The sequence below is a fragment of the Sander lucioperca genome, chromosome 16 (genome assembly GCF_008315115.2).
Source record: "Sander lucioperca isolate FBNREF2018 chromosome 16, SLUC_FBN_1.2, whole genome shotgun sequence".
NCBI lineage: Eukaryota > Metazoa > Chordata > Actinopteri > Perciformes > Percidae > Sander > Sander lucioperca.
In genome coordinates, this window is record NC_050188.1 from 8283353 (window position 1) to 8305912 (window position 22560).

Consider the following 22560-nt stretch of genomic DNA (forward strand, 5'->3'; position numbering starts at 1 on the left):
AAACTTTCAATAAGTTTTACCAACTGCAAGAGTGACGGGCCTCCTTCGTCGTCGTTGCCGTCATGTGCGGGAGAAGGCTGGTTAGCTTTCTCGTTAGCATGTTGGTTTTGAGCTCGAGCTGGGTGTTCTTGACAAGTAGAACCCTTGTTTAAAACAAAATTAATAGATAAATACGTAGGAGCTGGCAACGGCTCGTCTACTCTCTGGCCCGGATTGGCTAATCGGGAGCACCGGGAAAATTCCCAGTGGGCCGGTCTGTTTTTTGGCCGCGAGGGCCGTTGTTGTCATGGCACTGGGTTGAAATATGCTGTCCCTAGGCTGCCTGCACTCACAGCAGCCCCACTTTTTTATGTATTATTTTACCGCAGTCCCACTCTTTATTTATTATCTTACCGCAGCAGATGACGTGATTATCTTTTGACTCCCTGGCCCCGCCCCCGACACGGCACCTTGCAAGTTGCTCAAAATAAAAAAAGTCAGATAAAAATGGATAACAGGAAGCACAAAGGCGGCGCTGAAAAGGCCAGAATAACTGACGCGGCCAAATGTTCTAAGCTGAGCACATTTTTCCTCAAAAAAAACAAATGAAGACGACGAGGCCGGTAAGTAAGCTAACGTTAAGGTAGTTAGGAGCAGTGCAAGATGCTAGCGACCATGCAAAACAACGTTGTCTGCAAACCACCGTTCATGTATCAAACTTTTTCTTGTAGCTCTTCAGCAGCAGCCGCCTCTAGTCCGGTTTGCTGCTAACAGTGAAGAGCAAGGCCCAGTAACGTTACCAAGCTTCAGTCATGAGCCCAACACACCAGAATGGGCAGGTAGGATTGTCATTCAGAAGAACTAATAGTAATGAAGAGCTGTGCTCAATGAAAAATGCCCTGAAATAATGAATGATACCTGATGATTCAGCAATACATTAATGAAACTGACTTGACTTGATTTGAAAGCTTTGTAAAAAGGGGATATTTGTGGTGAGAAATAAATGTAAAAAATTTCGTTTAGTGTCAGAAACAGAGCCAAGACCCAGTTGTGAAGAGACTAATGCTCTCACTGTGAAAGACACAGGTAGCCTAAGCTGCTGTTGTACCAAAGTGTGTGAATAAGCAAACATTATCACTGAAAAAATGCTTTTCTTACTTTGTATCTTACTTGTTTCCAGTTCAAATATCTAAATATTCTTAATTCAAGATACATTTACTAGACAAGTGAAATGGCATAAGAAATTGTCTTGTTTTCTGAAAAAAAAAAAACCCTGAAAATTAAGTGATTTTGTTTGTTTTTTTGCTTAAAACAAGCTAAATCTAAAACAATTATTTTTCTTACCCCATTGGCAGATAATGTAGCTTGTTTTAAGCAAAGAATCACTTAATTTTGAGGTGTTTTTTCATACTTGTTTAGTAAATGCATCTTGATGTAAGATTTATTTTTCAAAAATACAATGAATTACAAGGCTGTAGAGAACAGTGCGCCTATTGCAGACTTATATTCTGAGGTTTTAATTACATTATTTTAATATAGTCAGTCGTGAACTAAAGTGGGCCAGTCTAAGGCATAAAACTCCAGGGCTGAAAATGAGTCCCAATCTGGCCCTGGCCTGGAACCACTTTTAAAAGTCATAAACTCAATATAAGGTTAGTTTTATAACCAGACAATAACAATACAATCTTATTTCAACAGTCAAATATGTTTTGGGCAAGAAAAGTTTAATAGTACAAGGTTACATATTGAATCAGTCTTCACTCTAATCAACACAACATGTGCACAGACTTTTAGTGAAGTGAATATATACTCTTGAAGGTGAACAAGATCGGTGCTTTCCCCACAATGACCAAGCTGAGTACCTAGTATACTAGTACTAGTATAATTAGTAGTTATTTTTATTTCTCTATACTTATTCTCTCTACTCTATACTTATTTTAGTGATCTTAGTATTTGAAGAATAAATCAACATTGCTTGTAACACTAATCCATATCATAACCCCAACACACTGTATGTAGTGCAGTGCTAATCCTGACCCTGTGTTCATGTCATGCCAGAAGTGAAAGGACAGGATGACTACCTTTGATAACTTGTTGGAGGAATAGTTTTTTACACTCTGACTGACATGACATTACACTACGGGAAGCAGTGTGTGTTGAGTTCATGGCTCTGTGGTCACAGCTTCTATTGGCTCCACCTGGGGTTCAGTAGGTGGGGTGGAGATGTCCTCCACCTGCTCTGAATCTGGTTCAGTCACAACAACAGCCACCTGTTGACACACAGACAGCAGTAAAATGTGAACATGACTTGCAGAAAACATCAACCTGGTAATAAACAAAAAAAAGATGCGCTAAACGCTGGACGGAGCAACGGTGCCTCTACAAAATAGCCTTGGGAAGGAACTTGTTTTGGTGGAACGTGTTTAATTCAAATTCAAATGTTGTTTTAGTGGCAACAGAAAACTCAGATTCAACAGATAGTCTAGCTAGCTGTCTCAATTTACCCTGCAGAGCTCTGAGGAGCAGTTACCATTGTCCTCATAAATTGACTGGATTTTTGAATTGCAAACACAAAGAAAGCGGAAGGTGACGGACATCCGGCTAAAATGAGGGACATTCGGTGGAATTTCCGCCAGCACCTGAACAATCCCGGAAATGAAACGTTGTCGATATAGACTACTAATACTACTAATATCAGTGTGCAAACTATATTAACTAATGTTTCATTTTGTGCTTTGATATAGACTAAGAAACAGGAATTAGCATACCTTAAAGGCTCTATTTTCATGCAGAGCACAATGCAGAGTCATAATGGATGAATGGATATGCAGTATGCATGGGCTTAGTCTGTGATTTGACTTTATAGACATAATATAGTGGAATTAAAAAAAAAACTCAAGAGGGTCTGGTGTGAGTCATTGTCAAACACATCAGCTTCTTTCCTTACTTTAAATGCCCTGTGTTTATTATGGCAGCCCAAATATGTTGCGCCACAGATATGCCAAGTCATGATTCCTCTCACTTCGGCACACAGTGAATCAGCAAACTGAGGCAACTAAGAGGCAACTAAGGAAATAACCTCAGTTAGGTGCCACCTACCTGGCGAGAGGCAGCACCCTGCATCATGTCCCTGCATAAAAATAGGGCCCTAACAAAGACTGTGTTTGTGGTACCTGAGACGGCTCAGCTACAGCTAGAGTAGCCTGCTGCACGGCTGGAACAGGTGGGGGGCGCGTTTGTGGATAGACAGGTCTCTGGTTGGGAGCCTGCATGACACACACACACACACACACACACACACACACACACACACACACACACACACACACACACACACACACACACACACACAGCTCTTACTGCTATGTTTGGTAAGTAGTAGTTTCAAGTAGTTAGTCAGCCTTCTGTCAAACTACAATATCGGCAGTATTGACAGTAACAGGACACACTTTTACTGGCTCTATTACATTTTTATTTAACCCTCCTGTTATCCTTGGGGTCAATTTGACCCCATTCAATGTTTAACATCTCTAAAAAAGTGCTTGACATCATTTTTTTTTGCTTCATATTGAATGACTTTTCCTAATTTAATGGGAACAACTGGGTAAACATAAAATTAACATGATGATATATTTTCAATGTCCTGTATGTATTTTGTACGCATCGGTGTTCCTTGGGGTAAATTTGACCCCAGGCTGTTTTAGCTGTATAAAACATAGAAAATATGAACATTTTACACAAATTTGCTGAGATTGTTTTGGCTGATATTGAGGTCACTTTCACATGCAGGTTGTTGCAATTTCACAATCTTCAATTCCACTCCCCCCACCCCACACACGCACACACGCACCCATCCTCTGTGAGGGAGGAAAATATTGTTCCCACACTCTGAGGGAGGGAAAATATTGTTCCCGCACTCTGAGAGAGGGAAAATATTGTTCCCGCACTCTGAGGGAGGGAAAATATGGTTCTTGCAGGGATGGTTTGCATCACATGATACACATGGGAGGGGCAAACATATAAAAGCTCACATGCAGGCTAAACCATTTCTCTTGGTGCTCAATGTGCTCTCTCTGCACACTCACTCTCATTTGAAAATGGCCTGCAAGAAAAGGTTTTCTGTCAGCAAAGTTTTGTCACAGCTCTTTGACACTGAAAGTGACATAGAGGAGAATGTGTCCGAGACTGAGGATAATGTTGAGGAGGACCCTGATTATGAGGCATCCTCCTCTGAAGAAAATGAGACTCTTGGGGTTGACCCTTCTGTTGTCTCTCAACCACCAGCAAACACGTTACCTTCCAAAAATGGCAAATTATTATGGTCCCTCTCCCCACTTAAACGACAGGGTAGACTTAGTGCTGCTAATGTGATAAAAATGATTCCAGGCCCCACCAGTTATGCTGTCAGCCATGTCCACGACATAAAATCAGCATTTGAGCTTTTCATGACACCATCAGTTGAAAAAGATATACTTGAGATGACAAATTTAGAGGGAAGTTGTGTGTATGTGGACAGTTGGAAAGATGTGGATGTGACAGACCTCCATGTCTCCATTGTCTACATTTTCCAGTTGCCAGTTTAGGCTATCAACATAAAAATTTGGTAAAAGATTTTTAATTACCAACATTTTCTGGAAGTTTCAAATCCAAGGATAACAGATGTTAGTAAATCTGAGGATAACAGGAGGGTTAAGTGAGCACAAAGACTCAAGGAAAGCTTGGAGCTGCACAGTCTGAGCTGTAAGCCATTGGGGGACTTGCTCAGGGGCACCTCAGCAGTGATGAAGATGGAGGCTGCTCTTTTACTTTACCACACATATTTGTTGGGGAATAAGGAGTACTGAGGAAATTTATTTAACCACCTCATTCATCACCAAGATGCATTGATGCATGACTTGATATGAATAACATATCTTTATTTAGCTATTGAATTGTAAACCTTCAATCACAGTAAATTATTAGAACTTTACCATCTACCAGCCAAATGCTGGTAAAATACGCATATAGCTGGTAGATTTGCTTCACACAAAAAATGATGGTTATCTATTGAGTGGCTGGGAAAACGTGAACATTCACTAGCCTTTTGGCTGGTGGATCAAAAAGTTAATTTTGAACCCTGCTTATAACTTGTATCTTCAAGCCTTGCAAACATGTAATATAATCATCATAACTGAACATGAACACACATAGCAAGGCAATTGTATGTGCCAACCTACTTGGCAATAAACCTGATTCTGGCATTGCTTATCCTATTTACCTTAAGCTTCATTAACACTACTACGTTTTTTATTTTTATGCGGCTTTTTGAGACAAAAACAATCTCCGTCCGCACAAGAGTTTTAGCTCCAGTAGAACTAATCTCCATTCATATTACAGTAACACGCATATCAGAATCAGAATCAGTTTTATTGGCCAAGTATACTTACATACACAAGGAATTTGACTTCGGTAGGTGTTAACTCTCTATAATCACATGACCATTGGAATACACTGGGCATGCATGTGTCGGTGTAAACAGGAAGTAGATTTTCTTTTTTCTTTCTTTTTTTTGTTGTTTGGCATTTTAGCCTTTAATAGACATGACAGCTGTAGACAGGAAAGTGGGGAGAGAGAGAGGGGGAAGACTTGCAGAAAATGGCCACAGGTCGGACTCGAATTCTGAGCCGCTGCATCGAGAACTGAGCCTCTGCATATGGGCATCCGCTCTACCAGGTGAGCTACCCAGGAAGGAAGTAGATTTTCTGACATTACTCTGTGGTTCAATCATGGATGTATATGTTGAACATACAGAAAATACTTTAAAGAAAGAACAACAATGGTAAGTGCAGGGATTTATTAGCTTGGACAGACAACGAGGTGGAACTGTTACTGTAGGGTATGTAAGCCTACCTAACTGATAATACTGACTGACGTGCATCGCCTTTTCAAAAGGTCCCCGTTAATGAGTTTTCAAACCAAAACACTGGAGTAGTGTGAACGTGAGGTGTAAGCATAGCAAAAGACATTTGTTTTTAAACCAAAATGTAGTAGTGTAAATGTAGCTTTAGTCACTTGCCATCTCACCTCACCAGTTTGTGATCTATCTAAATTAGTGATCATTGCATTTCAATGATATAGCACTTCAGTTAACAGAGGATGTGATTCACCACGCCTTACCAACTACTCACTCTTCAACTCACTTAACCACATAATACTTAGTATCACCTGTCTAATCTAGTTAACCATGTATTCAAGTCACTTATATATTTAAATATATATTTACATCAAGTGGGTCACCAACATCTGCTGAACTATCCTATTTACCACTATCTAATGTAATCGCTTCAGCCCTGCATTATTTGGGTACTTTTTATCAGAGCTCACCTGGGTTCCACCTGCAGCTAGGACACTGAGTCCAAACAGCATGGCAGTGATGCAGATCAACAGCTCCAGTACCAGAAAGATCACCAGCGTCCCCAGGATCCCGTCAATCAACAGCTATAGCCAGAGAAATCCAAGAGCATATAACGTGAGAACACAGCAAGAATATGTCAATTAAAAAGTGTAAAAGACTCAAGACATCTTGTCTATCACTTAAAGGCATTTCTGTCTTCTACATGCACTCTACAAAACAAGACAACATAATCTATCTGACCAAAGTATTGTATTTTAACAGTAGTCAATCACTTACTTTACACTTTTGCTCGATCAGCCCGGTGCATTTCCTGAAACAATGTTGCTGCAGTGGACAGTAAAGACAAAGAAACAAGGAGTCTGCTTTTTCACAACATGTAGTGTCAACTATGACTTCATGTAATTATTTTTTACAGTCTATGGATACTACTTAGGGATCAGTGATTAGGTAGATAAGGGACTCTGTGGATGCTACATAGCCTGCCTCCTCTATTGCATGAAAATAATCCCCATGCATGTGGGACTTGATTCAATTAAGGATTGTTAAATCAGTTTTTTAATCCCACATATACCAACTACGAGGCAGCAAACCTCGTGTCCAGGACAGGTCCTCCCCCAGGAGAGTGGAGACTCCATCTGAAAGTCGTAGCCCTCCTATGGACTTGGTTCAGCATGGCACAGACCGATCTATTTGCATTAGCACCCCAGACTACCCACTGCAGGATGTGGTTCTCCCTGCTGGGTCAGGGAGGTCCCCTGGGTCTCGAGAGTGGCCGGAAGGATTGTTTTATGCTTTTCCTCTGTTCCCTCTGATTCTCCAGGTTCTCAACTGGACTGGCAAGGTGCTGTTGATAGCTCCCCGGTGGCCAAGTAAGCACTGGTTTCCAGCTCTCCGTCGCTTGGTTCACAGAGAGCCCTGTTGTCCTGCCGGTCAGATCGGACCTGCTTTTTCAGGCAGAGGGGCAGATGTAGCACCCGAAACCAGCCATCTTGCAGCTATGGGCTTGGCCCCTTCTCAGTCCCTCTCTTAGGGGCTAGATGAGGCGGTCTTGCATACTATAGGTAATGCCAGGACTCCCTCCACTCGTTCTAACTATGGTCAAAAGTGGAGGGTATTCTCTGAATGGTGTCACAGTAGGCAAGGAGATCCAGCCACTTGCTCCACCCAATGGTTGTATGCTTCCTTCAGTAACTTCTGGACTCAGGAAGGGCGGCTAGCACTATTAAGATTATTTTTTGGGGGTTTTTCCGCCTTTAATTTAATAGGACAGCTAGGTGAGAAAGGGGGAAGACATGCAGGAAATCGGCACAGGTCAGATTCGAACCCTGGACCTCAGCGTCGAGGCATAAACCTCTCAGTACGCCTGCAGTGCGCCTGCTCTACCACTGAACCAACCCGGCCACCAACTAGCACTATTAAGGTGTACACTTCTGCTGTACTCTCTCTTCTAGGCAGTAGGAGGTGTCACAGTGGGGAGACATCCCTTGGTGTCTCAGTTCATTCATTAAGGAATTGTACCGACTGCAACCGTACAGATCTCTCATATCTCCATCATGGGATCTTCTACTACATCTTGGAGGAGTTCCTCTTTTGGAGATATGTGCACCAGCAACATCAAATGCTCCCTGTACTTTTTCCAGTTTCTACAGAATGAATGTGGCATCCCCTGCACCATTGGGTTCCGCGGTTCTACTCTCAGCTGCAGGGTAAGGTTGTGATGGGGTGGAATCCTCTGTTCCTCGCTACCCTGGTGGTACTAGTCATCAAGGTAAGGTAAGACTGAGGTGACGGTCTGATAAGGTCGAAATAGACTATAACTATGGATCTGTGAGATTGAAAGATTGTCGTTTAGAACAGGCTGAGGCATCCTAGGCCAGAGGAAGAGGCGCAGCCACCTGGATACTCTTATGGACGGTGGCCAAGCTTCCCAAGGTCAGTCACATGACTTTGTTGACATATGGTCTCGGGAATAGGTTGAAGGATTGCAGTATTCAAGGTAAGACCATGGTGACGGTCATCGTTCGGTCTCATAGATCCATAGTTATAGTCATAACTTACGTTCTGAATGCACAGCAGTACTGTGGTTGAACAAATCACCTCTGTGAACAGTGTCACTGCCCAGCTGACAAAACCAGTCTTCTTCAGTTATTGACTTCAGTTATTACTATGGGCTCAGAGCTGTGAACTTAACAATCAGCAGCTAGTGTCCCTAACTTGTCCCAGACTGATTACCTTTTTTGTTCTCCTCAAATGCTTTGTGAATTACCAAAAGACCAGAATGACCACACTAGTTTCAGGAGTTTTTGCTAACTTGGCAAGTTAGGAGCTATACCTTTACCTTTATCAATTCATCACAGTGGCCACTTCTGGACTGGAAATATATGTTTCATACTTACACAGTGACAGTTATAACTGTGGAAACTTGTTTCTAGTTTGATTAAAACAAAGTGACAGTATAACCTGAGAGGGTTTCTTTTGTTCGGGATATATTACTGTAATGCAAACATTGTTTCAGTCTTGCACCAGGCAAGACTCATATCTTCCAAAGATAAACAAGGCAGATAGCAAACCTAAACACTGTTCACAGGCTAGTTAATTTCAATTACTAATTATTAATAGTCACCCAAGTTTATCTTGGAGATGCAATTCAGTCATGTGCTGTGGATGTCAGTCCTAATCAGACTGTAACATGACTTGACTACATTTTTACAGCAGAAAAGCTTTGTTGCAGTAGTAGCTATTCTCTTTTTCCACAGATTGTTTTATGACAATTAAACTCCATATCTATTGCATTTTATATAATGCTCTGGCCTTAGTGTGTAGGTTTTGAAGAGAATACCACGGCATGTAGCTCCAGTCTGCGGCAGTGTTCACAGTGGTAAGAGTCCTGGCGGTAGGGCAGGTGTTTGGACATCAGACCCAGGGCAGCAGTGGCAAATGCAGCACTGATGAGGTGCAGAACCAGGACACATTTAACCTGCACATGATAACAGAGGTGATCATGTACTATAATGTAATAACACCAGGGTTATTGTAGTAAACTAAAACAAAAATAAGCAGTAAAAAATATTGTTAGTGAACTGTAACTAAATAAAAACTAAAACCTTCAAGAAAAACAAACTAAACTGAAACTTTTTTGCCAGGTTAAAAACTAATACAAATAAAATAATAATGAATGAAACATTAAACATCATGGCTATTCTCCAACCATGTATTTTGTATGTATATATAGCTACACACGTCTGAGACATTATACCTGGCCCTAACAAAAACAAACTAAAATTAAATATGTATAAACTAAAACTAAATCTTTCTGAAAAACTGAAACTAAACTAAAACTAGCAAAGGCTAACAAAACTAACAATTGAAAATAAAATAGGGAGAAAAACTCATTAAATGCAATAATTAAGATCAGTGTATGTGATGGAATAGTGGCATTAGAATGTGCCAGAGGCCACCAAATTTGGGCTATTAAAGCCAAAAAAATCTCCTGGGAGCATGCCCCCAGACCATACACTACCCCCAAATGTCAGTGTTTCCATCAGGGGCGTAGCACAAAATTCTGGGCCCTGTAGAAAGGCATGTTCTATGGGCCCCTCCCCGCATCCACAGCTATTCATTCTAGCATCTTTTTGAATGAATTGTTTTACGATGATAAAAATGTTCTAATCTATATAATTAAATAGAGTCTGGTGGGTTCACAGTTTCATGTTAAACAAAAAGGATTTTACTAGTGCTGTCAAACGATTAAAATATTTAATCACGATTAATCACATTAATGTCATAGTTAATCGCACATTTTTATCTATTCTAAATGTCCCTTGATTTCTTTTTGTCCCATTATTTTTTCTCATTTTAATGCTCTTATCAACATGGAAAAGTGGATCGGCTTGCTTTGTGCAAATGCTTTTTTATTGAAAACAACATTGGCATACTGTAGTGTTCAATTTCACACTAACATTTTCACTTGGAGCAGTCATTCACACTTGGAGCAAATAATCTCTCACACAATGTAACGGCTTTGACGAGGGGGCGGAGAATTCGCATCAGCTGTGTGCTTGGCCATCAAGTGGTATTTCAGACTGGACATGCATGATAGCTCAGTTCACAATGACAAAACACACAGATCACTTTGGTCTTGTCAATGGAACCATTTGGCAACTTTTTAAAAGTAAACTTTCCATTCAGAATCTTATTGGCATCCATTTCGGCATCTCGCGCTCGCCATCCACTCAAACGTAACGTTAGCCTACTATTCTTTGGCCGGCTCGCAAGCCCAAACAAGTTGTTTTGTTTCCGGTCTAGCTAGATCCGGTGTGGCGTTGTAGTTTTTCTAACGTTACTAGTTGTTGCAACAGCATGTGAAAAAAACTACAAAGTTTGCTAGACCAAAAAGAACGTTAATCTCGCGATAAAAAAATTGACGCCGTTAAAATGGGTTTGCGTTAACGGCATTAATAACGCGTTTAACTGACAACACTAGATTTTACTCTTTTACAAAAAGGTTAACCTCTGCAGGAATCCTTTCCATAATGTTTCAGCAATTTCAGCATGTCAATGGCAAAACAAGCATTTTTTTGGAAGTAAATTGAAGGTGCACAATTGCCCAATAACTTACATTGCAGCTTGTTTCGCTGCTCCTGACTCCAGCGATCTTGCTTAATACTGAACCACTTTCAAAGATTGCTGTTCCCATTAGTCACTTGGACACAAAAACATAGGAAAATAGGGTCCAGGTTGAAAAATAAAACTAAAGGCCTACATCAGCCATCGTAAACTGGCGGCCTGCGGACGACATCCGGCTCGCCAAAGATTTCAGTCCGCCCGCACAATAATCATGAATTCAGAAAATGTGAAGAGGAAAAAATGTTTTCTGGTATTTAGCATTTCAAGCATTACAGCAGTTAACATTACACAGGTAGAGCACAAACCCAGCCCCCTGTATTTGCATCTCTATTCACATGCCAGGGTTCTGTAAGTGATACCCGCGCTCCACACACACAGCTGAGCCGAGAGGTGTGCATACACAACACGCAGTACATTACTGGGAACGATACAGAGAGGATTATAAACGGCCACTGGCGCAGATGAACTAACGCTAGGCTCGTTACTGTAAGTAGGCTACAATAAAACCTTCGTGAGTAAAAAGTCAATACTTATCAATACCCACTCACCTGCTCTACAGGCATAAACATGTAGGAAGCGATATTTCAATCTGCTCTGTCTGGGCATTCCACTCTTGTCCCCCGCGCTGTTTTACGCAAACACAGCTCTAGCCTACTCTGCAAATAGCGACATTTTACAAACAAGCTAAAACAAAAGCTGTCGGTTTGTAGTCTGTTTATCTTAGTTTGCTGGGAATCTTGAAATTTGGACAAATGCTTATAAACTTAACTGCTGGCTAAACACACCATCCTCTCCGCTGGAGCGGTAAATCTATGGACGCGTTATAAGACCAAAATAGATGCATGTGGCTACTTAATATGCACGTGAATGACGCGATTGTTATGTTCGCGTTCTTTATTCTTGATGATGATGCTGGTTGTATTATTTTGCAACAGCATCGTTTCATTGCAAATGAAGCATACATGACGAATGCATAGCATGCTTATCAGTCCATTCATCATTAAAGCTGCTGTTTTCCACGTCAACTTTTCACTTCAGCCTCTTTGACAGTGACATTTTTACCTGACAACAGGCCTTTCTTTCTACAAACATTTTCCACCAGTTAGGAGCAACCGTTGCCATAATCACAGACTTTAACCAGAGAATGTCTAATAAGGGGAGAACTTCCACTCTCAAGCTTCTGAACTGGTTGCAGTTCCACTCTGGTTCCATATGAGGTGCTCACGGGCAAGTGCAGAATGAATGGAGGTCTATGGAGCTATTTCCCCTCAAAATCCACTTTTCTCAGGATATCATTTTTTGGTCTAGTAATTTGAATGTTGCATTCGAAAGGGGAGGCAAAGAAAATACACACTGCTGGGTGTTAGATCTTTTTAAAGTCGCTTTTTTTGTTCTAAAAAGCCTTTTTAGCCAGAGTCACTTCCTTTTTTATCTTGAGGCATCGACAACACAGCTGACAGGTTAGGCAAATAACAGTGCCAGCAACCAAAAAAAAAGTTGCTGTGGACAAAAAAAGAACTTGGGCGAAAAAGTCCACCATACATTCTCAGAGAATGCCTGTAGATGGGCTCTGACGTTCTGGTTCCGCTTCGGATGCTATCAGTCATTTTATGAAAAAAGGTAGAACAAATTGCAACAGAAGCAAACTCAACTGATTTTGTATCCTCAGTATGTCCTGAGTAAGGAAAGAAAAGCCCTGAAGAATCCCATTAGGGGAAAGTTTAAAAAAAGACTTGTGAATAGGGTAAAAATGTTTAACCTTTAGATATCACCATGAAAAATATTGAGCTGATTATTTACATCAAGACAAACAAAAATGTATTACAAGTTTTTTTAAATTGTTTGTTAACATGGGCAAATGGTGCATAATCTAATTACGTATGTGCTAATTTCCATAAATACCACAACTGATCTAAACATTGGGTACAGCCAGGTGAAAATGTCTTGTTGAATCTTGTTGACATCGTACAGTAAAAGACTTAAGGTCTGAATGTAACCCATTTAGGCTACCCATGAGCATTAATAGAGGCAGAAAGAAGTACTTTAAACCAGCCTTTATTAATTATTATTGCAGAGATGGGGTTTGGGGCTGGGTCCGTGGGACTGTTTCTGGGGGATGAGTCTGAGGGAAGAACAGGAGACAAGGGTAAGGAGAATACAGAAGACAAAAGGTAGGTAAAATAAAAAAGTGGCTGGATCAAACAATCAAATTATGTATACAATGCACCACTAGAGAATCTCATCTTCATTCTCGTCACAGGCCATCTGCATTGAGTTTGTGTATTAATACTCATGGTAGCCTAAATGGGTTCCATTCAGACCTTAACATTAAGTCTTTTACTGTTATATGTCAACAAGATTCAACAAGACATTTTCACCTGGCTATACCCAATGTTTAGATCTGTTGTGGTATTTATTCAAATTAGCACATACAAAAAAAAACTTGTAATACATTTTTTGTTTGTCTTGATATAAGTAATCAACTCAGTAATTTTCATGGTGATATCTAAAGGTTAAAATGTTGTAGGCATATGAATAGGCTATATTTGGATCTTTTTCTAAACTTTCCCCTAATGGGATTCTTGGGGATTATTTTTCCTTACTCAGGACATATTGAGGATACAAAATAGGTTGAGTTTGCTTCTGTTGCAATTTGTTCTAGGCTGACGCCCGTTTTGGCTTAAAATGACTGGACTATCAAGCAGGATCTCTGGTCGTCTTCGTCTTCTTCTTCGTCTCAGTCCTTCACTTCATTAGCAGAATGCTAGCATGTTATGGGCAACAACAACTCAACCTGTAAGAAATCGAAAGGACATAAGTACGAGTACGAGTACTTCATTCAACTTTCGACCTATAATCCATGTTGAACTTGCAAAAACTACAATCAAATCTGAGATTTCTCAACGACAATCAGGCGAAAGAGACAAATTTAACCGTCTAGCTCCATAGACTCACCCCCGGTGGAACTCTGGTGGAAATGCAACCAAATTTGGTACAATGGAGCTTAAGGAGTGAACAGACAGGCTTTGCTTTAACCATCACTCCTCAGTGAACTGCCACCTAGTCTGAGATCTTTTTCTAGTTAAAGAGCCAGTTATCATTATGGAGTTTCCATGTTTTTTAGGGGTTTGCTCACATTAATACATGTAAAAAATATAGCATTCATTCAGAAAGAAAGTGAAAATATCGAACAAGAATAGACGTATTAGGTATAAATACATTTTATTTTTTTTATTTGAAAGTCCGGCCCCCGGAGTGTCTGCTTAGAAAAATTCTGGCCCTTGGAAAAATGTAGTTGATGACCCCTGGCCTACGTGTCATAGTTTGTTGTATGAATCTAGCTGATTGTGTGTGATGTGTATACTTACCCAAAAAAGAGTAGGTTTCCTTCCACTGTGGACCAACACTGACCCAGACAAAGTCACCTAGTGGGTTACAATACAACTTGCTTAGACAAAGCAGGAGGAATTGTGGGTTGGATTTTAATATGAAGTATTAAGTCCACATGTTATATCTTAATAATAATAAAGTGCTGACAAAAATATGAAAGCAAAACGTCCCATTCAGTGGCCTCTAACTGACCTGTATGACAACAATCAGGAAGAGGGCCACATCTCCCGTAAAGTGGACCTCATGGATCTGGAGCACAGAGGCACTCAGACAGAGAATCAAAGCCCCGATAACGATCTGGATGGCCTGAGATGTGGGGTAAAGAGCAGGTAGACAAGCTGATCAGCATGTTAAGTCCTACAGATGCATACAAAATATAGCAAATAGGGTTGTAGCAATTTCAGGGTATAACGTGCAAAAAAAAAGTAAAGTTATCATACATTTTGCTTATTTAAGGTATTGAAAAACGTTTAGTATTTATTTTTTAAAGGGAAACTTATTTTGCATACTTCCATTCAAAGAAATGGTTTCAAGTTTCAATTATGATAAGGCGTTCAACCAAAAAAAGGCCTTCTGTTTTAATTTCTTTAAGGGTCATTGTAACTGATAATTAGGGCCCAAGCGCCGACAGCGGCGAAGGCCCTATTGGAACTGAAGGAATTATTAGGTCCCGAGCGGCGACAGCGGCGAAGGCCCTATTGAAACTGAAGGAATTATTATTAGGGCCTGAGCGCCGACAGCGGCGAAGGCCCTATTGGAACTGAAGGAATTATTATTATTCTTTTCCCGGCAAATGAATTGGCTTTTTGAGGGGCTTATCATATTCAAAAACTCACCAAAATTGGCGGTCGCATCAAGTCTGGTGAAAATGTACGTATTTTAAGGATTTCGGGAATAGGCGCACAAAAATGGCTCACTAGCGCCCCCTACAAAGTTCACAAAATTGAGCCCCTGCAGTGCGTTTAACGTAGACTCACTTCTGTGAGTCTACGTTAAACAGGAAGTCCGCCATTTTGATTTCAAAGTTCGAAATTGCGATTTTGGCCATTTCTACGTCGTACTTTAACGAACTCCTCCTAGAGATTTCATCCGATAAACTTCAAATTCGGTCTGTGCCATCTTAAGATGTTAAAGATGAAAAGTTATTAAAAGAAAAACTTTTCGTCATAGGGCGTGGCCATGGCGGGGCGGCCATTTTGTGCGTTTCGCCATCAAAACAGGAAGTGGGTGTAACTTGAGTGTACATTGTCCAATTGGCTTGAAACTTTTCAGGATTCATAAGAGTCCAACCCTGAGGACAAATAAAGGCCGATATTTACTTAAAGTCATAGCGCCCCCTAGTGGCAACAGGAAGTAGGCCTAAAAGTCAAGGTGCTATACTTTAACGAACTCCTCCTAGAGATTTCATGCTATGGACTTCAAACTTGGTCTGTACCATCTCAACACCTTAAAGATGAAAAGTTATTAAAAAAAAACCTTTTCAAACGGTGTGGGCGTGGCATGGCGGCCATTTTGAGTGTTTAGCGATGAACAAAGAAATTGTTGTAACTTGAGTGTACGTTGTCGTATCTGCCCGAAATTTCTCACAATTGACAAGGGTCCATATCTGAGGACATCTACAGGCCAATATTTACTTTTGGTCATAGCGCCCCCCGCTGGCAACATGAAATGCGCCTTATATGACAAACATCATCCGATTTACATGAAACTTATACTTTGTGGTCAACATGTGATACTGAGCCGCCCCCTATATTTTAACCATGCCCACTTACTCAGGCCACGCCCCCTTTCATAACATTTGAACCGTATAAGGTAGTCTTGTGTGAGGTGTCATTGAACTCAGCAGAGAGTTCCTTCTTCATTGGTGATGGTTTGGCCCGCCCCCTATGCTTAAGCCACGCCCCCTTTCATAACATTTGAACCGTTTAAGGTAGAGTCTTGTGTGAGGTCTCATTGAACTCAGCAGAGACTTCTTTCTTCATTAGTGATGGTTTGCCCGCCTCCTATGTTTAAGCCACACCCCCTTTCATAAATGCTGACCCATCTAAGGTAGAGTTTTGTGTGAGGTATCATTGAACTCAGAAGAGAGTTCCTTTTTAATTGATGATGGTTTGACCCGCCCCCTATAATTTAGCCACGCCCCTTTTCATTGCTAATCAACTGTATGACGTAGAGTCTTGTGTGAGGTATCGTTGAACTCGGCAGGGAGTTCCCTTTTCATTGATGACGATTTGCTGCATCTGAGTGCCGCGCAAATGTACGGTCGCAAGGAGCTGCATTCGCCAGTAACCCCGACACGCGCAAAGGCGCGAGGGCCCGTCCATCGCTGCTTGCAGCTTTAATAATAATAATATTATTATTATTATAATTGTGTAATGCAGTATACCGTGAGGCCGTTACATTTTCTGAGATGGTTATTGTACTTTAAAAATCTCACACCGTTGCAACCCTAATGGCAAATAGTCAGAAACTATCCCTAATATCCCTTTAAATCAAATCCCAAAACCAGGCTGATACTTCCTCTCAATTTTTTTCTGTGTTGAACACATGAGGTCATAATTATAGTATGAAATGTCCCATACAAAGTCAGGGACGAATGTATGCATGCATATGTGAGTTTGAATCACTACTGACAGGACATATCGTAAATAATTTGGTTAACAAACACTGAATGCTCCTGCTCACCCCCAGAGTCTTGGGCTCCATCTTGAGGTGGGACTGCAGTTGGCCTGGGGAGAGTGTGCCCACTGCAACCACTGGGTCTTTGTCATTAAGAGCCATCCTCCTGCTGATGGAGAAATTAACATTATGTAGAAAAAGATTGAGTAGGGATGTAACGATGCATCGTTAATTGGATAAAAATCTGTGTAAAGATTACAACCGGTTAAGATAAAAAAAAAATTGCAATGCAATTTTTAAATGGCCTAGGGCGTGATATATTTGTTTCACTTTTTTGACTTCAGACATCAAAAAATCAAATAGAATAAAAACGTCTTCAAGGCGTAGGCCTTCTTAGTTTATTTATTTGAAGACGTTTTTATTCTATTTGATTTTTTTCTAGTTAGTTTCATGTGGGATTTGTGTTAAACATTTAATTATTATTTTTAGTATTTGCATTGCCTTGAATATGTATTATGTACTGAAAAGCCTGTTGTAGTCATCCTTGATGTTCGCTCACATGTTTCATCCAAGGCCTGTGTAAAAGACCAATTCATATGTTCCAGCTCTCAGGCCATTAAAGGGGATTGATTAGATTAGTGCTATAGCTAAATTTTTGGAAGTAATTCCAACGGCATTTAATTCAGTACCATGCCTTAATATAACAGGGGATTCCTGTTAACTTTAGTTCCTCCTAAATTGAGCATTTTGTAGACGGTGATGCGGCCTTGCTATGGACGACTTTAGACTCTGTTCTTCCTCTCAAAAAGGTGATGAAACAAAGGAAATTAGCACCTTGGTATATCTCCCAAACCCGCAAATTGAAACAAACCTCACGAAAACTTGAAAGTAAATGGCATTCCACCAATCTGGAAGAATCTCGTTTGGACTGGCTAGACAGTCAGAAAACATATAGAAAGGCCCTCAGAAATACGAGAGCAGCCTATTACTCATCATTAATAGAAGAAAATAAAAACAATCTCAGGTTTCTTTTCAGCACTGTAGCCAGGCTGACAGAGAGTCACAGCTCTATTGAGCCATCTATAGCTCTGAGTAGTGACAACTTCATGAGCTTCTTTAATGATAAAATTATAACAATTAAAGATTAAATCCATGGTAACACTTTCTATGAAGCCTGTCTCTATAATGCATAATAAACACAGTTAATAACGTATTATAATCTTATAATGCTCTACAAGTATAATTATGTTAACCAAGGGTAAAGCTTCTTTAAGTAGCCTAGTTCGGATGGGGTCCAAGAGACAGGTAGATGGCTTAGCTGTAGAAATATTTTGCCTTAATTGGTGAAGATCAATAGGAGAAAAGCTGTCTAAGTATATTTCAGGTCTTCAAGCTGTTTCTAGCGGTCCTGCATTTAAAGATAAACCATTAGAGGTTGAGGGCAGGAAGTGATGAATTTAGTAACACTTTCTATGAAGCCTGTCTCTATAATGCATTATAAACAGAGTTATAACATTTTGTAATCTGCTTATAACGCTCTATAAGTATATTTATAAGCACTTATGAATAATCATATTGCTTTATAACTATAATCATAACACTTTAAAAAGCATTGTTATAATGACTTATAAGGTCAAATATTATAATACTCTACTTATAATTGCTGGTCATTGTGTGCCTATAATGCATTATAAACACATTTATAATGAGTTTACAATCTGCTTATAGCGATACGTATAAGTATAGTTATAAGGGACCGTTTGGTATTTATGGAATGGACCACCGGAGTAAAATAGGGGAGGGTCATGTATTTTTATATTTTGCTGAGGGGAGGGTCATCCAACATTTTTTAGTCTGGGTGGGGGGGTCACCCAACTTTTTTATTCATGAAAAGAGCAAAATTTCAAAGTGGCTTGTTTGGTGCATATTTATCCATGTAGCTCTCAGTCTCGGCCCCCTAGCAGATAGTCTGACCCCATACGCGGAGTTTGCTGGGGGGGGGCAGGAGGAGCACTGCCCCCTGGTGACTCAAACGGGTAATTGCATTGTTTAAAAAATTAGTGGAATAATTACATCTGGCATGACCAGATATTAAATAAATATCTTAAATAATCTGATTTCATATACTGCTTTAGTAAAAAAATTATTACCTGGCTGACGATGGGAGCAGCAGGACGCAAAAAACGAAAGTTACTGTTGCACTAGTCTGGACATCTTACCGTGCCAACCTTGCAATAAAGGTTTCCTAAATGCCATGTATATAAATGTGATGTCAGCTTACTAATTGATTGCGGGTTTTGTGTAGATTTGGACTTTTATACGTTTATTCCACTTTGTTTAAACGGTGAAGTGGAGAGGCCTCTTTCACCTGTTTGGAGCTGGCTGGTGAATGTGACGCTCGTATCGGCCTTGCTGGATACACCGTGTCATTTACCTTTTTGTGGATCTACTGATCGCTGTGGATTACTTTTTTTTGTGTCATTGGATTACGGCAAAATGCGGATCTTTTTTCTCAACGTGTCTTAACGTTTCATGGTGAGTTTGGAGAGGCATCTCAACAGACTGTAGGTCCAACACTGATTGTTCACTGTTACATTTTAGTTGAATTTAAGCGTCTGTCTATTGCGTTCCAAAACAGCCGTGCCGCGATTGGATTTCATAAGGGCGAATTGTTAAATTGTTACAATGTAACTTAAAAACTTTAAAAATAAACATGTGTTTTGGAATATAATGTTCAGCTTCGGCAGCTTTACCTATGTGCTAAAATATACAATGACGATAGTGACAAGTCCATAGCAACCAGTGTTGAATTGGTTTATGCAGTAATGCATGAAGTGTGCATTTAGTTTTCATGCTTATTGTGTTTCCACAACAATGTTAGTGAGTAAATCTACTGAAATGGCCACCACACCATAACAGAGGAGTGGGATGTGTAAGATGAGAATGCAGAGGTTAAGTCCTGTATGTCATGGCTGTAAAAATCAAATGGTGTCTGTGCTTCTTTGCTTAGTGCAAACTTGCACGCGAGGGGAGGATCATTCCTTTTTATCAAATCGTTTTGGAGGGTCATAGGAAAATTATTACTGACGAGGGGAGGGTCACGTCTTTTTAGGTTAGAGGCCACAAAACTCCTCTGGTGGCCCCTTAATTAAATAACGAACAGCCCCTAAGTATAAATAGTTATTTCTTTCTAAATTATCTTGTTATGTAGTCATTTTTTCAATAAACAGTTCATAAACTTTAGTTTAACTAGTTTAGTACTGAACCCAGCCATGATGCTACGCCGTCACATCCCGCGCCACCCACCACCACAAGTAAATTCTCAACCTGTGGAAAACACTGTAAAGTTCTGATAAATAGTCTGTGATTACTGAGCCTGTCACATTGACACTTCAACATGATTCACTGGTATTTTTTCTGTACTAACTTAGCTTCTTCCCCAGAGTCCTTGTGCATTCTCACCTCGCAGGTTTCCTTGGATCATGGTGACACCTGGATCGTGGTTGCGCCTGCTGCCGTGGTCCTGCTTGACACCCACTGCTTCTGTTATTTTTAAATATGTTTCTATTATAATTACTGCTATTATTGCTTCTATTAATATTATATCTACTGCTAATGTTATTATTAGTAGTCTTATATATATTATTTTTATAGTTATTAATGTTATTATTGTGGTTGCTGCTAAGTAAGGGCTTGCTCATGGGGGAATGTTGGGTCTCTAAATTATAGTGTGGTCTAGTAAAAGTGTCCTGAGATAACTTCTATTATGATTTGACAATATAAATAAAATCGAATTGTATCAGCATTGATCTAAAAGTAATGTCCTCCTGAACAAAGCCTGAAGGCTGACTTTCAATTTCAACACACATTAACAGCCACGAGTCAGCAAAACTAAGGGCTTCTGCTATTTCTGAGGAGACTACAAGATTACAGTGTTGGCCTCCATTATTTTTATCGGCTGAGTATTCCAGATCTTTTTTATACAGCCTATAGACAGCAGCATCCACATTTTATATTGTTTCTATAAACTCTATAAAAGCAAAGAGCATTCAATGCTTCGTATAGGCTAGTTAAAATAACTAACACTGAGAACAGTACATGCGGTGGTCCGCAGCACAGACTGATGGGACCGCAGTGGGATTTGGCACAGCTCCAGATGCCGCGGCAAAACAGACCGGGCAGTTCCGTGCAGGACACCTGAATATTTTTGGATAGCCCTCTATTGATGTTCTTTCCTCTGAGTCCACAAACTATTGTGATGAAAGCTGACGTATCGCTTCTTCGGCGCTATTTTCAATGACATTTCGTCCTGTCCCAGGTTAGGCTACTTGTCCTTGTTCATCCTGCGGGACAAAATGCCGTGAACAGATGATCTTACCTCCGCTGTGTTCCAGCAGCTAGCCGTCTCTTTGGATCTGCTCGGTCAAGGTGTAGCCTACAGCCGGGTGTGCTGTCGGTGTTGTGTGGGAGCTCTGCTGCAGCAGGGTGTGTTCAGGAGCTGGATTTCACTGCAGCACACTGATGCTGCGACTTGTTCTGCAGACTTGCTGTCTGATGCAGTTCACATGCACGACTGGAGACAGGGGAGCCAGCGGGCTGGTGGGCGTAGACTGTACCTTCGCAAAAAGTGTAACACAGCTAGCACTGAATTATGCTTTATTAATACAAGTTTAGTCTCAGCGAATTGTGACAAGACACACAGAGGGAAGTAGCAGACATTTTTTGGGACCTCAATCCACTGGCACACGCCCCAACCAGAGAGGGAGGGGGGGGGGGGGGAATACACAGAAAAAGCCTAAGTGAAGAGAGAAGACAAGGATAATCTAGGGAGAGAGAGAAAGTGAGGAAGAGAGTTTTTCTCGGAAACAGAAGATTTGTCTCAATAGTTGAAACATCAACACAAACAAAACCCATTAACATTTGGATCTAATGAGAGAAACAAAAGCATTCCCAGCAACAATGCAGAATTCTCCACTGTAGATCTCTTTTTTATTATTAAAGGTGGTTTGTAAAGTTCTCTCTAAATCATCCCTCAGGATTGTGTTAATAATAATTTATAAATATAAATAATTGTTTCTTGTGTTATTTTATTTTTAGTGGCCAATGCTTGTTTTGTAAAATTCAGCAGGCTGAAAATAGAGCCAAAAACACATAAAATGGTCACTTAGTTTTATTCACAGTTTATTAATATCTAACGCTGTCCAAACTGCTCTAAATTCCAGGCAGGCACGCACGCACACACGCACACACACACACACACACACACACACACACACACACACACACACACACACACACACACACACACACACACATGCAGAGGGTCCTGCCTTTTTAATTGGATGTCCTACGTTTGGGATTGATGAAATAGATTTTGGCCATGAGGTGGCACTAAAAGACAACCAGGTTTGCTATGGCTATCATAGTGTACATGCAAATACAGCGTGGGTCTAGCAGTAGTGTGGAGTCTAGTATTAGCTCAGAATGCTAAAAGAAGACATACAATGAAACCTTCAAATACTGACCAATATTGAAGCTGTCTGAACATACTG

The 22560-nt window shown here is 40.4% G+C and overlaps 1 protein-coding gene across 4 annotated transcripts; it reads right to left on the reverse strand.

Annotated features, from left to right (window-relative positions):
- Positions 1 to 1682: 1682 nt before the first annotated feature.
- On the reverse strand, positions 1683 to 21758 carry si:dkey-81h8.1 (uncharacterized protein LOC100034657 homolog). Of its 4 annotated transcripts, none has more exons than XM_031278597.2 (9): positions 21387 to 21754; positions 17075 to 17174; positions 14582 to 14695; positions 14368 to 14424; positions 9213 to 9350; positions 6650 to 6697; positions 6343 to 6456; positions 3153 to 3245; positions 1683 to 2249 (listed from the first exon to the last, which is right to left on the reverse strand). In XM_031278597.2, exons 2-9 carry the CDS (start codon positions 17168 to 17170, stop codon positions 2142 to 2144), a joined length of 768 nt encoding a protein of 255 aa, XP_031134457.1. In that variant the 5' UTR covers positions 17171 to 17174; positions 21387 to 21754; the 3' UTR covers positions 1683 to 2141. The 4 variants fall into 4 exon arrangements, with proteins under 4 accessions (XP_031134457.1, XP_031134456.1, XP_031134459.1 ...); XM_031278596.2 differs by having other exon boundaries at positions 17075 to 17177; positions 21387 to 21752; XM_031278599.2 differs by lacking the exon at positions 3153 to 3245 and having other exon boundaries at positions 17075 to 17177; positions 21387 to 21758.
- Positions 21759 to 22560: the final 802 nt, after the last annotated feature.

Bases quoted from the DNA above. Each gene is read 5' to 3' on its own strand.
- si:dkey-81h8.1 (XM_031278597.2), bottom strand. From the start codon at position 17,170: ATGGCTCTTAATGACAAAGACCCAGTGGTTGCAGTGGGCACACTCTCC. The intron at 6,457-6,649 runs GTAAGTGATTGA...CTCTGGCTATAG, and splicing joins TGATCGAGCAAAAGTGTAAA to CTGTTGATTGACGGGATCCT. The intron at 3,246-6,342 runs GTGAGCTCTGAT...TGTGTCATGCAG, and splicing joins TAGCTGCAGGTGGAACCCAG to GCTCCCAACCAGAGACCTGT.